This window comes from Apodemus sylvaticus, chromosome 2 (genome assembly GCF_947179515.1).
Source record: "Apodemus sylvaticus chromosome 2, mApoSyl1.1, whole genome shotgun sequence".
NCBI lineage: Eukaryota > Metazoa > Chordata > Mammalia > Rodentia > Muridae > Apodemus > Apodemus sylvaticus.
Window position 1 is genome coordinate 41,937,108 of NC_067473.1, and position 17,175 is coordinate 41,954,282.

The 17,175-nt window shown below is 38.5% G+C and overlaps 1 protein-coding gene across 1 annotated transcript in view; it reads left to right on the plus strand.

Annotated features, from left to right (window-relative positions):
* The first annotated feature begins 11,734 nt into the window (after positions 1-11,734).
* The window catches only part of Cftr (CF transmembrane conductance regulator), a 170,083-nt gene continuing 164,642 nt past the window's right edge, over positions 11,735-17,175 (plus strand). Inside the window, exon 1 of the mRNA XM_052173280.1 lies at positions 11,735-11,909. Within this exon, the coding sequence (XP_052029240.1) occupies positions 11,857-11,909 (53 nt within the window). The 5' untranslated portion in view covers positions 11,735-11,856. The remainder of the gene's footprint in view (positions 11,910-17,175) is intronic.

The following is a 17,175-nucleotide window of genomic DNA, read 5'->3' on the forward strand; positions in this document are numbered from 1 at the left end:
TTCCCTTCCTCTTTGCCACCAATACTGTATTGTTTGGATGGAAGTCATTGTAAGTAGCCCATGCTTTAAGAATGAGGAAGTAAGTTTCACCTTCCTAACAAAGTATCTAATCAGTTGTTTGGGGTTTTCTACCAGAAGTTAGTTTATTCTCATCTAATTATTTATTTAATCATTGGTTTATATTAGTATTGACTCATGGGTATTTATTGTACACTTTTGATTATAGTAATTTTACTTGACTTATTGCCAAAGTATTCTGACTTTGGTGGTTTGAAGGTTTTGTTTGTATTCTTGGGTCTTTTTGAGATACTCTTGGCATTATGAATTTGTTATTTTCATTCCTCACTTCCTGACAATATATTCTAGGGTCAATTTGCATATTCCTACCTTTGACCTAAAAGGAGTAAGGACACTTTTTATTGGAGAATGCTATATGAAACTATGATCAGGCTATTGTGATATACTGGTACCCGCTGACAAAGTGTCATTGATTTTAGGGCCTCTTAGCTAAGTTCATGATGTATCTTGAATTCTAATCTATTTCCACATAGATCATTATTTCTTCCCTTTGCTTGTCTGTAACTTCCCATTCCAACAGTGAGAAACATGACTTCCCCTACCCAGTATCCTGATTTCAGTTTTCTTTTCCAGAATGCATATTTAGTGGCTTTATGATTATCACATGTATTCCTGACAGATGGAACTTCCGTGAAGAGAATAGTACCTATGCTGGTTTGCATACCTCTCAATTTATAATGTTTACTTATTTCCAAAGTTACGTTGACCCCTACCCCAATCTTTTTCTTATATGATGTAATTTTCTACTTCTATTTCCTTTGTTGTATTCTGCTTTGCATGCTGGGATCTGTTCTCTTTCTATCTTCTAAATGATATTTCTTACTCTCATTAAGATACATTGTTTGCACTGTTAAATTCAAAGGACTGAAACAAATGAATAATGTCATGTAAGCATTAGTACAGCCATACTGAATAGTTCCACTGTTCTATAAACATCCCCTTGTGCTTCAATTATTCTGTATATTCGCTCTCCACCCAAGATCCTGTCAACCATTACTTTTTCAATTAGCATCTCAACAGTCATGAATTTTCTAATAGACATATAATATAAATCACATAGTTACATAAACTTTCATGCCAGTGTTTTTTAATTTATGATTAGCAATTTGTAAGTTTAATACATGCCTTTTTGGCTTTATAACTCTTTCTTTTTTATAGCTAAGCAATATTCTGTTATGTAGATATTGCAGTTTGTGTACTTATTGATTCAACAACACTTCCTCTAGCTTTCAGCAATTATAGATGAAGCTATTACATACATTGGGATTCAGATATGTATCTGTCTCTCTGTCTCTGTCTCTCCATCTCTCTGTCTCTGTCTCTTTCTCTTTCTCTTTCTCTTTGTGTGTGTGTGTATGTGTGTGTGTGTGTACATAAAGTTTTCAGATCAGTTGGGTAAATACTTAGGAGCATGACTGTTGGGTTATATAGTAGGACCATATTTAGTTTTACCAATAACATTATATTCTAACATCACTAACATTTGTTATCATAGGTTTTACAATTTCAGCCTAATAGTATGCCATTGTAGTTTTAATTTGCAAGTTCACAACAGCAAACAATGGTTCATAACTTTCTATATGCTTCTATATTTTCCATGCATCTCCTTTGCTGTAGTGTCTGTTTTTTCTTTTTAATTGGGTTGTCTTTTGTTGCTTATTTTTATTTTTATTTTTGAAGTAAGTAAATAAAAAAACTGTTAAGAAAGTATGCTTTTCTAAAAGTCCTAAAGAAGTGTACAGTACCCATTTTACTTTTTTCCCCCATGGGAAAATAACCATAAGAGACTTAGCTCAGCAATCACTGAATCATTAGAGGATGAAAAAGTTGGAATACAAATGTACACTATTGACTACCTACCTATGTCATTATGCTAAAATAATGTGTGTGTGTATGTGTGTGTTGCTAATATATTTAATAATTTTAAGTTGTGTTAATGTTGGCTTCATGTACAACTGCAGCCAGAAGAGGGCACTGAATATCCTGGATCAGCAGTTACACGGGCTATGAACTACTGTGTACACTGGGAATCAAATCTAGGCCCTCTAGAAGAGTACCAACTGCCCTTAACAGCTAAGCCATCTCCCCAGACTCCTGCATGTATTTATTGAGATAGGATTTCACTATGTTACCTAAACTAATCATAAGACAAATAATATATTTTAGAAAAGAGATGATCTAATGATTGCTACTTGCATAGCCAAATGAAAGAGTATTTTATATGTATTGAATGAATACGAAACACATTCCAAAATCGGTGTATCAAGATTATTATGGTTGTCTTAAGCACTGAATGTGTTTGGGTTTGTGTGAGAACACACTGAGGTGAACAAGTAAAGTTCTTAGTTTTTGCAGATGCTATTGATTTTTTTAATGTTTTTAATTTTTATTTGATATTTTATTTATCTACATTTCAAATGTTATTCCCGTTCATAGTTTCCCCTCTGGAAACCCCATATCCCATCCTCCCTCTCTCTGCTTCAATTAAGGTGCTCACCCACCAACTCCTGCCTCTTTGCCCTGACATTCCCCTACATTGGGGCATCAAGCCTTCCAAAGACCAAGGACCTCTCCTCCCATTGATGTCCGACAAGGCCATCCTCTGCTACATATGAGGCTGGAGTCATGGGTCCCTCTATGTGTACTCCTTGGTTTGTGGTTTAGTCCCTGGGAGCCCTGAGAACACACTCCCAGATGAACTGTGGGTCTGCTTGATTGATATTTTTTTCTTCCTGTAGGAATGCCAACCCCTTCAGTTCCTTGGGTCCTTTCTCTAACTCCTCCATTGGTGACCCTGACCTCAGTTCAATGGTTGGCTGTGAGCATCCGCCTCTGTATTGATCCTTCATAAGATTTTTCATTGTTATTTTCTTGAAAGCAAGCGTAGTAAGAATATAATAATAAAATATACCCTTTTTCCTCTTTCCATTTTGGCTAGACAATTAACTTCCAGCAGTGATTTGTTTTATTATTTGATAAATAATCAGCAAGAAGAATTCTAAAAGACAGTAAGAGTCGTGGCCAAATCAGGTCTTGAAAACATAGCAGTGCAATCACAGCTGTGACTAGCCCCATGGCTGGCGATGAGCCTGCAGCCCGGGACTGGATGTTCTACCTTGTCTCTGGCCCTCCTCCAGGGAGCTGTCAGTATCTGGGTTCCCACAGTGCTGAGCACAAGGCAGGTGCAAAACGGTTCAAGGTTTCTGTTCCCCATTAGAGTTAAGGGCATGCAGTTCATCTGACATGAGGGATGGTGGAGTGGAATTCCTGCCTCGCTGTGAGGGAAGGAAGGGCTATGTGTTGACATGAGTTCCAGAACCTGGTATAGCTCTTCACATTCCTCAGCCTGTCTCTGATATGACTGAGGATCTTTTGAGAGAAACATGACTCTGATATTTCCCATTCTTAAAGCATCTGGTTGTTTTTTGTTTATGTTATGTAGTTACAATTAATATTCTTAATAAGTAAAAATTAAATGCAATTGAGATTATACACACTTTTTAAAAAGAATAACCCATGATGAATTAGTGATAGCAATGAAAGAATGTAGTTATATAAATGGTTCAAAGTTATCTGAGGGAAATATTTTCTTGCTTCCCACAGGGTATGTTTTGTGATTGTATCTAATGGCTGTAGAGATAATCTTATTTTTGACACGGTTCCACAAGTGGGGTGAGCATGCTCTCTTGGAGGGGGATAAAGTAGGGAAGATTTAAGACTACCATAGGTCTGAGAAGCACAGTAATGCTCACCATTTACTTTAGGCTCAGAAAACTGATTTTTTGCTTTGTCCAAGTTGTTATCAAACTTAATTACAAGATATTAGATGTTAAACCAGAGTCTGCCTTTTTTACTGCATCCCCAGCAAGGCAAATAGCCAATAGGCTTTCTAAAACATTGGTGGAATTAGAAAGTTTCCTTATTCAAGGGATCTATTTCTTTTCCTTGTTTTGAAAAAAGTTAGAATTCATTTCATGATTATAATGTTGTACATCTATGCCTTTTCCCATGTTTATTTAATGATGTATATGTATGTACTCTATCTGTACTTCTTGGAGTACAAATATGGTCCTAGGACCCAATACATTTTGAATATTGAGGTTCCCGAGAGATCCAGAAGTCCTATGTTAATTTTGTCCTCTGCTCCACCTGCTCAGGACCAGGATCTACTTGTTACAATGGCATATTCTCATTTCTACACATCAGAGGAGTGTGAGTGGAGTCTGACCAGTCTAGGCTCTTTCTGCTGTTGGCTTCTGTCACAGCAACATTTTGTCTGATGAAAATAATTCCTGAGAACTTCACTAGAAGAGAGGAGAAAATGAGAAGATAACAAAAATGCAACCTATAAATACACGACAATGTCAGTGAACAAAAGAGGCCCTTTCAGTTTCTGCGTCTACCGTCGTCTTGTTGGAACAGACTCCTGTACAGGCCTTAGAGGCTCTCGCATCCCCATTATTAGCCTCAGCCAGTATTATCTTATACACCATTCCATCCTGGGTTCCATCCCCATTTCCATCCATGAACTAACTGGACCCACTCAGTGAAGGCCAAAGAAAAAGAAAAGAAATGCTCCCTTTGTCCTGTTTTCACCCACACAGAGGAGCAATAGAACAAAATGTACAATGCAGCTCCCCTCGTTAATCAAGACTGTTCTCCCTGGCCTCGCTGTATACAGAGCACAGTGACTACATGTTCACCAGGTTTATTCAAATTCTGATGCTCTCTCTTGAATTTATGTAGTGTTCACCTTTTGTAACTAAATTTGTTTATTTGAAAACTAATATATTTTTGTTACTAGAACATACTAATTTTATAGTTTTTCCTGATTCATACAGTGACATTTATATAGCAAAATGTACTTTTTTTTTTAAACAAAGATGGTACTAAGTTAATTTTTGTTCACTAATAATTGAATCTGTTTTTGAAGGTAAAACTTTGCAGTGGTCAAATCTGTTTAGATGAAGATGATGTAAATTTGTCAATTTAATTTTACTTCATTAGAATGATTTTGTTTCCAGAAAGAATGTAAAAATTCATATATCTTTAAATACAAGTTTTGGCATATAAACTCCAAATGCCTGCTACCCTCTGTCAGGCTTGCTGCTTGACAACGGCTGTACAAGCAAGAAAGAAATCCCAGTTGCTCTCAGCTCCCACAATGCAAAGAGGCCCTGGTCACTGAGCAGGAGTGGATTGTCCTTTTGACCATCTGGATTAATCACCATAGCTGCACCAATTGCTTTGAACATGGAGATCAATAAATAGCCATGACAGAGCCCTGAAATAGCAATATCTTTAGATTGTCTATGCAGAATAACCAAACCAAGACAGAGAATATAAGACCATTCTCTTATTTAAAATTTCGCCTTCCAAACCAAAAAAAGAAAATTAGTGGGTAATCAGCCTTACATACTGTCCTCCCATTTTATATCATAAATGAGTGCAAAAATGATCATAAAGTGAATTTTTAAAAATTTAGTTGGAGTCATTGACTGTAATGACATTGAGTGATAACTCTGTAAGTTTCTGAGTACAAGCTCTTTCATAACTGAGTTGTGGGGGCAGTGTTTCTTTGCAGTTAAATGTATAATGTCTTCTAGACATTAGATTGAGGATCATATATTGTACTGGACTTTGATAAACTAAGACTTTCAGGATCACTGTAAGTACCCATGTACAGTGATATTCCCATCAATCTATTTTTATAATTTACATTTTAAAATCACCATGTTACCTGCTTTTTTTTTTTTTTGTAAACCATCAACTTAGAGAAGAAGCTAGAAATAAGTGAATCATCTGCTTTTGTGGTCACTGTGCTTCACTGACTAGTTAAATGTAACATAGAAATCCCACAGACCTTATGAGCAAAGTTTTATTATTTTCCCCTGTGGAGTTCAAATTTATTAAACTATTATTATAGCTTTGTAGCTAGCATCTGGCTTTCAGCATGACACCACCAATGCAAATTTAACTTGATGTTAAGAATTCTCTTGTTAGTAGAAAAGCTTCAGAGGGAAAATAAAAGCAGAATGAATATAAATATAACATTTCAGGATCAAAACTTTAGGAAACCCCAGAACATTCATTAGTGTATGTCTTCAGGACAAGCTATATTCTGTCTATTTTCTTTAATTGTTCCAGCTCATTAGTTACATTAATAGCATCCTTGTTTTGCATAGATGGAGGATCTTAGACTGTCTAAGGAACTACCTTTAATATTCAGAAGACCCACTGGGGTGCCAAATTCCATCTGGTACCAGTTGTTACAAATTTACTACTGTAGATGAGCTGGAAATCAGAGGAACCAGGAAACAGAACTAGAAAAAGTCTTCAGTGTACAGAGGTCAAAAGCTTGCCTATAAACTGCAACTTTGCATATAAATCAAAATTATCTGACCCTTGTATGAGTATTTGATTTACTCATTTTTTCTGCCAGTTTTATCCAGCCAAATGTCATCAAAAGAAGTAGGAAGCCAACGTCCCTGAAAATTCTGATAGTCTTCAGAAAGCTCAACAGACTGTAGATTTTGTTTTGCAAGTTAGCCCGAGTTTCTGATGCATAACTACTATACATGAAAATAATTTTGAACCTTTCTTGCATGCTCATAACGTTCGCAATCCTTTATATTTGTGTATCATATTTATTGTATTTCATCTCAACTAGGCCAATTTTCAGCCCATTCCTCTTACATACCTGGTAATCTTTTGAGATGATGTTTGTCACGGCTTGGGGAGTATGGAATGGTTCTAGTAACAGCTTTGGGTAGAGGCTTGAGACGCTATTAAACATCCTGGTCTAATACACAGAGCTTCCTCACATTCAACTGCATGCATAATGGCACAGAATTAGAGGCATTTCTTTTCTAGTCCACTAAATAAATACCCTTTTTGATGGGAGTGATTAATCTGAGGGAAGAGAAGCTTTACATAAGAGGTGCAGGCTTTCCATCCCAGCGCTAGGGAGGTAGGGGCAGGTGGCCTCTGTGAGTTCTAGACAGCCAGGGCTACAGAGAAAGCCTGTCCCAAAAAAGAAAGAAAAAATAAATAAATAAATAAATAAATAAATAAATAAATAAATAAAGACAAGGAAAGAAAGAAAGAAAGAAAGAAAAAGAAAGAAAGAAAGAAAGAAAGAAAGAAAGAGAGAGAGAGAAAGAAAGGAGTAGACTTATTTAAAGTTAAACAGGTAAGTAATTGGTGGCACCAGGTTTAGGCTTCAAGCTTAACTTTTATTACCTTAAAACTCAAGTGACATTCATGTATTCTAGTACAGTTTCTAGAGAAAAATTGGTAACTATGAGTAAATTCTTTTTCAATGGAAATACTATCTTATTTTGTATAGCAGCCAAACTATCAGGCTCCTATTTTCTGAAAGCTTAAACAGCAGCTCGTCATACAGAGTAGCTTTAGATTCCCTCTTTAGGAGGTCATTTCATACATTAGATCCGTAACTACAAGATGGAATGATTGCTTGGTTGTTCTTGCTGCATTACTTAAAATGAGTAAAAAACACACAAGCACCCCAGAAGACATTTCTGTGGAAGTTCTGTATGAGTACCAAATGTGTGCGTGTGTGTTTGTGTGTGTGTGTTTATGTGTATGTGTGTGTTTTCATGAGTGTTTATAAACAGATTTGTCAGACCAAATGTGATGTTGGAATCAGAAAACATGCCCAACTGGCCTAACTATGTAACAGGGTACCCCCTATGGCCTTAAAACAGCAGCTTTGTAAAACTGTGATATACATTTGCATTGAGGGATCCCCGAGGCAAGGTGTGGGAGAGCTGTGATTGCCTCTAACTCCTACCTTTAGTAAGGTCTTGAGCACAGCCATCCTGTGCACGTGAAGCTAATGACGTCTACTTTCTCTCTCTGGGGAGTTTGTCTTCCTCTGGAGGAACTTTTTCATCCTTTTACTTGTCTAGATTTCAGTATAGCCATGATTGCTACCCATTTATGATAAAACTCCCTCAGGAAAGATTCAGATAAACTCAAATTAAGTTGAACATGATAGATCAAAATGAGATGTTGTAGAAGTACACTCTTATGATCTCTAATGAATGTAAGCTATTGTAATGTTATATGATAATATGACTGGTATTTGAGTATCTGAGGAAAATTAGCATATCTTAGTATCACCTTTTATGTTCATTCTGATCTGTTAATTTCCTTTGAGATTCTCATTTAGAGCTTCTGTCACAATCTTACCTATGTCTGAACATATTTCCTGATGTATTTTCACATTTGTATCAGACATGTATCTAGATTTAAATTCTGTATATCATCTCTTATTTCACTTGGATTTGTCTACTTTGCTGAAATCTTCTGTCCAAACAAGTTTGGACTGTGAGGTTTTATGATAAAAATCTAGGGTGTGCTCGTATATACCCTTAGAATGGATTATACAGCTTACATAACATTTATCAAAGACATACTACCCTGTGGCTTCTTTGTCTGTAGGTTTCTGCTTTCCCATCTTATTGAACAGCTGTATATGTTTTGACGTCATGAAACTAATGTGAGGAGAAAGGGGTGGTGACAGAACAGGAGTACCTGATGGGAGATTTGATTACAAGTAATGCTTCACACGGATGGGACTGAAGGCTCGGGATCACATCTGAGTTTGAATCTACTAAGATGAACATTTACACCAATGCGTCTTTACCTGAAGATATTGTAATAGGTGCAATAGTTTAAATGAACATGGTTGTTGAATGAATGGTCCCTGGAAACTGCAAAGAGTCATTTCATTACCTTTTCACTTGTCTTTTCAAGAGGAGGCAGCTTGAGATCTCCTGGAGTCATGCAGCCTGGCCGGCTTTGATGGTCTCTGAAACTTAATTCTTCATTTAGTGTCACGTGATGGTGAAGACAAGGAAGAACTGATAACAAAATAGTTCCAGAATCTGTGTATCATATGTGATGGGTCACACTAGCATTTATAAACAACAGGTGAGGGTGGGGAAAGGATAAATCAAGTTCAGTCACAGGGGTGGGAAAAGTCAATAGTGAGAACAGTTTCAATCTTGTTATCCTGGAGAGAGAAAATACAAGGAGAGTACTGGAAATGTTAAGTTAGAAGACATATAACCTTTCCCATCATACCTGTCTGTAACAACTTTATCTTTTTGCTTTTTGCTTTTTAAATCAAATTTGGCTACTAAAAATGAATCAAATTAAGGAAAAATCTATGTAGATACAGGAAGTAGAGCTATAAAGTCTCTTGACCACAAGATTCATTAAAATTTAAATTTATTTTCTTGTCTTAGAAGTATTATGAAATACTTTGTGACTTAGTTGAATATCTACAAGTAAAAAATCAGATAATTCACAAGTAAACACTCTTGCTTTTATATGGTGAGGCAAGAATCAGGCCTCAAAACTCTAACCTCGACACAGTCAGCCCTGAATGGGATATCTCCATCAAATCTCTCCCTTCAGGGATCAGGGAACCCTGCAGAAGAGGCAGAAAGAGTATAAACCAGAGATGGAGAAAAGCATGAAAACAAGGCCCTCTAAATCAACATGGTCAAGGCTCGTGTGAACTCACAGACACTGAGGAAGCTTGCATGGGGCTGTTATGGGTTTGCACCAGATCCTCTGTATGTATGTATAGCTTCCAGTTTAGCTTCCAAATCCCAGTTTGTGGGATTTCTAAGTGTTCGAACAAGTTGCTCTCTGTTTCTTATGCCCACTTTTGGGCCCCTTTCTGTTTGTTTTGTCCAAGTCTAATGTGTTTTCGTTTAACCTTATTTTATTTTATTATCCTTTAGAAGCCTGTTTGTTTCCTAATGATAGACAGGAAGGAAACAGACAGAAAGTGAACACAGAATGATCCAGATGACACTGAAGATGGGAAGGACCTGGGAGGGATAGAGGGAATGAAAACAGTAATCAGAATATATTGCATGAAAAAAAAGTTCTCTTTTGTTTTTGTGTTTGTTTGATTTTTGGTTTTTCCACACAGAGTTTCTCTATGTTGCCATGGCTGTCCTGGAATTTGCTCTGTAGATCAGATTGGCCTTGAACTCAGAGATCTGCTTGCCTATGATTCCTGAGTGCTGAGTTCTGGGATTAAAGATGTGTGCCACCACTACCTGGATAAAAAGAACATTCAATTTTCAATAAAAGGAAAAAAAAATCCAACTCTATTTAAACTTGCTTTTGCACAACAGGGTCTAGTTATTTAAGTGTTGACTCTTTACAACTTAGCAGGGTTTTGTAGTGGACACACATTTCTCACACCAAAAGCACACAGCCTGTGGAACTTCTAACTCAGGCTTTTCTCTCAGTGAACTTGAGGTAAATAAGACACTTGCTTCAGTGACTCAGCATCCCTTTTAGTGTCTTAGTGAAGGCATTTTGCTTAACAAGACTAGAGAAAGGAGAGGAGGGCCATTGAGTTTAGACTGTCCGCTTGCCTTTCTCTAGCACACACATAGCAGCCTTCTGAACATGAAGTACCACACCACACCACACACCAAGCAGCTCCTCAGTGATACGTGGTAAGGGAGTAGCTCCCTTTATCCTTGAGGACTTTGGCTGTAATTATGACATCCCAGGGCATTGTGACATATGTGTATGACACACATGTACCTCATAAGGGAAAGTAGTACCTTCCCTTTCCTTGGTAGGACTTTGCTGTAATTATGACATATCAGGGGATTGTGACATATGTGTGTGACACATATGTACCTCATAGGTATGTGCGCCACTATGGCTACCCTAGAGCCTTCAGTCAACAGAGCTTAGGTTTTGTTGGCTCTTGAAGGGCTTGCTGAGGTGGACTCCTCAGAGGACCGTGGAACTTTGCAGCTTTCTGACTGTTCTTGATACAAAAGAGCCACATTTTCACCTCCTTTCAAAATGGATCCTGAAAAGTTAGCTGTCACTCAGCCAGATGCTAAGGAGACAGGAGAAAGAGGGAGTGAAAGAGAAGGAAAAGGAGGAGAGAGGAGTGAAGATGGAGAAGGAGGGGGAAGAAAAGAGGAAGAAGAAAAAAAAGGAGAGCGAAATGAAGGAGAAAGAGATGAAGACGGAGGAGGAAGAGCAAGAGATGAAGGAGAAGAAAGAGATGAAGTCAGGGGTGGAGTGGGAAGAGAAGAGGGAGGAAGAGAAGGAGGAGGAAGAGATCAAGGAGAAAGAATTGAAGGTGGAGGACAAAGAGAAGGAGAGGAGGGAGAAAGAGATAAAGGAGAGGAGGGAGAAAGAGATAAAGGAGAAAAGGGAGGAGAGGAAGGGGGAGAGGAAGAGGGAGAGGGAGAAGGAAGAGAAAGGTTCCAGGAAGCCAAGGGGATGAGTGAGTTGTCTTTACTCCCACGTAAGAAGGGTTCTAGGTCCCGCAGATTGGCCACGGTTTACCCGGGCCCGGTGTCTGAGGCACTGCTGCAGCCGCAGCCTGAAGGTAGGCACGCGGGGGGCGCTGGAGGGCGGGCGCTAAGACTCAGGGCCAGGGAAAAGGAGGCGCCCGCCCGCGGTGCGCGCTGGAGGAAGGAGCTCAAGGAGCGCGGGGCGGGCGCGGGGCGTGGAGAGCGGCGACCGCGAGGCTGGGCCAGGCAGCGCAGGCTTTAACCTGGGCTGCGGAGGCGTGGGGAAGAAGGCTGAGGCCGGGGAGGTGTGTGGGACCCGAGTGGGTGGGGGGAATTGGAAGCAAATGACATCACCTCAGGTCTGAGTAAAAGGGAAGAGCCCAAAGCATTGACCGGGATATCCAGAGGTCGAGTCCAACCTGAACCTGGCCGGACGCAGACCTTAGTGCACCACGGAGACATCATGCAGAGGTCGCCTCTGGAGAAAGCCGGCTTTATCTCCAAACTCTTCTTCAGGTGAGAGGGTGCCCGGCGGATCTTTACAGGGACACGTGTGCCTGTGCCAGAGAAGGGAACGAATATGGGCAGACTTTGGGAAAACAGGAAGAGATTTTTGTTGTGTTTGCTTTGTTTTTAAAGGTGTGCAGTCATTCAGTGCTTTAAAGGAAATATGCATTTTTGTAGAATAAAATGAAGCTGATTGAAGAGAGAACAAAATAAACTTGCAACTGTGGATCAGACTTGCAACAGCCCAATATGCTACAGAGCAATAGATTTTTTTTAAATTTTCTGAAAAAGTTTCACTTCATAAATGCACTTAATAAAACATTCCTAAGATTGGTCTATTGTTTTCTCCCAGGAAAGTTGTCTGCAGGTGCTGTGCCTGTATGTAATAGGTGCTCAGAATACATTTGTTGACTGAATTTTTTAAAAGTCAAGGAATTATATTGTATTTACTTTTTGCTGTTGTAAATTGAGTAAGTCTAACATGCTCACTACAGTTGCATTATTCTTTTTAAGAATAAGCAAGTCAGTTAAAATATCTAACTTTAAAAAGAAATACTATAAACAATGCATTAAAAAAGTCAGTTACCATGGGGATATGAAACTAGGGTTTTAGCCACTGAAGCTATTTCCAATTGACGCTTAGAACATTGTTCTTTTATCCTACAGTGCCAAAAACAAAACAAAACAAAACAAAACTAAACAAAAGAAAAAAAAACACCTCAATCTAATAGGATTTGAAAATTAGAATTTAAGTTGCAAGACCTAGGCAAGAATTCAGCACTTTGTATCTGAAGTGCTCTGAGGAGCTGCATCTCCTCTGCTCCTGCAGTGTGAATGAATGAAGAGAACCGCTCTCTCTGGCTCCTAGGGCCTTGGTTGACTCAACCCCAGCCCCATCAGCACACTGAAGTATCATAAGTGTCCAGTGTGTTGTAAATGTGCCCCTTGCTGTGGGTAGGAGGCAAGGCTCAGCCTTACATCTTCCTGATGTTCCTTTTGCTGCCGTCTAGAGCTCAGGGCTGAGGAGAGCTCCTCCCTCCGGTGGCTGGGAAAGAAGCGCTTCCTTTACTCTTTAGATGGGCATTTGTGGTGCCTTTTGTTACGTCTTCTGTAAACTTAGTTTATCGGCCTAGATCTATTTTCTTATTACTTACAAAGTCAGAATGTCAACTGACAGAAATTTTAGGCTTTTATGAGATTATCTTGAGGAACCTAAATGCCAGTCTGTCTGAAAAGACAAGTTTTCAGGAGGATGAATATCTCTTGTGTGTGTTTCCCCACCAAGTATTAAGAAACTTCAATTTTTCTCACTTACAAAGTGTTTCAAAAATTTCCCGTTTTTATAACCCACCTAATACATTTTAGTGTGCTTTATAAATGTTCTTAGACTGATTTGGAAAGGAAATGTATTATAATTGCTGTGAAATTTGTTAAGAACATACTCATTTCTGTTCTCCAAATGATTTCATAATCAGTTGCTTTTAGAATAGGTGTGTTTTTTAAGAGTTTAGTTCCTACTATTTATAGGAACTGACATTTAGCTAAGTACCAGTCAGTGATTATAAACTTCCTTCTGGACTGTACTTTTCAAAGGGTAAAAACTTTTTCCCCATGGGCTAGGCAGTGCCGCCTAGTGTCCAGGGCAGTGGGCTATGGATTTCCATGGCCTGGACTCAGGCTGCAGATCTACTGCTAGGTAGGCAAGTCCTTGGGCATCTCTGTGTGACTTAAGTGATACAAATCGGAGGCTTTCAGTGTGACACAGAGTGTAACGGGCTAGGCTGTTGAGGAAAGCAGCCTGTGCTTACTGAGGACGTGTCTGCTGCTGCTGCTGCTCCTGGCCGCCTCTGCCACCGTCTTCGTTCTCACATTCTTCGCAGTGCTGTGGTCCTCATTGTAAAGGACAGCGAGTTTATTTCTTTTGGGTACAAATTTGTGGCTATGAGCCTGTATACGTGCCATATGTTTGACAAGTTAATGTAGGGGATAGTCTCTTGTAGCGTGGACTTACTAGATACTTAGAAGAAAGCCATACACTCATATCAGATCTCCTTCAGTGTCTTAGAATTTAACTTTCTGAATACTATCCCATCAAGTTTAGGGTCATAAAAGACTTTAAAAAGCTGAAATCTATGTGTCTACTATTAAAGTCTTGGTTTGAATTATGTTAGGTATCAGTTTAATTATTTAGGTTATGTTACTGAGAAACCAAAACAAGTTTTAAAACAATTTAAGTATTTTTTGTAAGTTTTCAGTAAATAAAAAAAAAAATTGAAAGACACTGGAATTGTTCTAACACAGAAAATAATTTTTACCATGAAAATTTCAAATATTTATTTACTTTCATGGAAAATAGGTGCATTAACTTGAAGGTGTTATGATAACACTTATGAAATAAGTTGTTTTAAAACAGGTGGTGATTTTATGATTGACAGAATTTGATTGACATATTAGTGGAATTAATTCCTAAAAACCTTTGATTTGGAGACATGTTTGAACTTTACACTTTCATATAGCTTTAAGCAAAAGATCATGCCTGATGTGAACCTGTTAGTGTGTATGTGCACACATGCGCGTGCATGCACATGCATGTTTATATGCCCATAGAGTGCAGTAGAAGGTATCATCCTCAGAAGAACCATCATATCCTTTGAGACAGGTCTCTTATTGGCCTGAATTTCGCCAGTTATGTTAGGCAAGCTTGCCGGTGAACCCAAGGAGTCCTACTGTCTCTGCCTTCCCAGCACTGGGATTATAATCATGTGTCACCTTGCCCACCTTTTCCTGTAGGTGCTTGGGATTGAATTCAGGTCTTCATGCTTGTGAAGCGTGTTCTTTACTGTCCGGCCTATGAACAGTTCCAACAAATTGGGTAGCAACATATTTCCATTCTGTTTCTGATCCATGTAGATATTATCTTATATTTGCCAAAGCTTATGTTATCCAAATCTGAAGGCCACTTTTGATATACTGAGGATATGGTGTTTAGAAAACCCAGGATTGCTGTCCCTTTAGTTGATGGATGCCATGCCATACAGTGGCTACCGCTCCAGATTTCCATGTTGTTATTTGGCTTTTCTTCAATAGGAATTGGAGGAAGCCACATCTATGATGGAAGGAGCCTCTGGACAGTTTACAAGCACTGCGAGTTGTTGGCTCTGTACCTGCCCCTCAGAACTCCCTTCTGTTTATTTTCACTTCATTGATCATGTTTGGATATTATACAACTCAGAATTTTCAATTTGGGATTTATGTTAGGTTCATGTTAGTTTTGTTTAGTTTAATGAACAGTTCTAAGAGCGCCTCTTATACACGACATGATGAAGTTGTCATTTTGTGTATGTAGCGTATGTGTGTGTATATAATCAGTATCTGTATAGTGAAATTTATTTTAGTTGATATCACAATTAAAATTTCTTTTAAGGTTTTACAGCACATTACTAAACTATACTTTTAGTAGGCACTCTCTTGCTCCTGAGAGCAGAGGAAGCTATTATCTTAAAAATAACTTCTACAACATGTTGTTTGGTATAAGATGAAATACTACTCAGTGCACACTGATATACTGGGGAAATCGTGGCTTTTTGTTTTCTTTATGGAAGTTGGACTTACTGTGATAATTCCTAAATGTTAAAACTTGTTTAAGAGGTGCATAAATAAATATCACCATAAAGTATGTTATTACTGTTAATGTCCTTTCATAGGAACCTGTAATTTCACTGTGGTAGCACTATAGATAAGTATAGGATTGCCAAACCATAAGGGAAGGGCGTTAGCCATTTAGCATACAGTTAGATATTATTTGTTGAGACTTTAAAAACACCTCTGAGTCAGCAGCAATTTGGGCTCTTTTGATCCTCTCTTCCCCATGCACCTTGTTCATTTCCTCATAGCAAAGGCTCTGCAAAGCAGGGAGTTCAAGAGGTGAAAACTAGGAAAGAGGTCCACTTGTTTAGAGATACTAACAGAGGGATTTCATAAATAGTTGATCATCACTGAGGGAAATAACTGAGCCGTTATTTAACTGCTTCCCTTCAGCTCTTAAGAATGGAGTGGATGCAGCATGTAGGTTTTTCTTTGTAAAATCAGCATTAAAAATGGTCATTTTATGAACTTGGTTGTCAGAGAACTTAGGCTTTTAACAAGAATACTGAAGTAGTTCAGATGAGGCTTGTCAAATTGTCAATTTCTGTATAGCCCATTAATTAATTATCTTTTGACATTAATGGCTATTTGAAATGTAAACTGCTTTTGTGTTTAGTATCTACACCATTTCGGGACTCTAGGATTACATGATTATAATAACTGTTTCTTATTGAAATTGGTTCCATTGTGATTAACTCTACAGATGTATGTATATTGCATATGAATGATATTTAGCATTCCCTCAAAATGGTGGGATAAAATGGGTAAGGAGAAACAACTGTAGACACAATTTTACTAGAGCAAGTATTCCTTCAAATTTTCCCTATGGTGTTTATTATGAACTCTTTAGAAAGTAGTCTACTTTATGATTCCTTGCTCTAGGACAGTGGTTTTCAACCTATGTGTTATAAGGATCAAATGACCCTTACACATGGGTTGCATATCAGATAGCCTACATATCAGCTCTTCACCATTCAATTCATAATAGTTGAAAATTTAGAGTTATGAAGTAGCCACAAAAATTATCTTATGATGTGGGTTCACCATGAGAGACTGTATTGAAGAGTTCCAGCAATAGAAAGGTTGAGAACCACTGTTCTAGGGTAAAGAAATGGTTTGGAGATTTTTGAAGTCTTTAGCATTGTTAGACTTTTCAGCTTGAATGATACTCTCTTAATATCATCAGATTAACTACCCCCCTGCAGAAGCCAAGTCAAAGCAGTATTTCCTCAGTGTTTCCTGTAGGTCATGACTCAGAGCAATGTTTGGAGGGCGTTTTCATTCATTCCCGTTTCCCCATCACCGTACTCCGTGCTTGGCATTAAGGTGGGAGAGATGCTGCCTTCTGAATGAATAAATACCTTAAAACTGATGGTCCCTAACCCACACTCCTGGCTATCCGGGAAGGTTTGATAGAGAAGTGTTTCCTGTAGTCACACACCATCTTCTTTCAGTGAATGTTATTCAGAAAAAGAAGATGGGCACGAGTCCTGAGAAAGATGAAAGCAAATCAGGCTCTGTATAGGAATGGCAGGAAGAACAAGTGAGAGGAAGGGCAGCAGGGGTTCAGAGGAGGTCTTGAGTTTGCTCTGAAAGCATGTGACTGAGCTGGGGAGGCAGATCTGGGAAC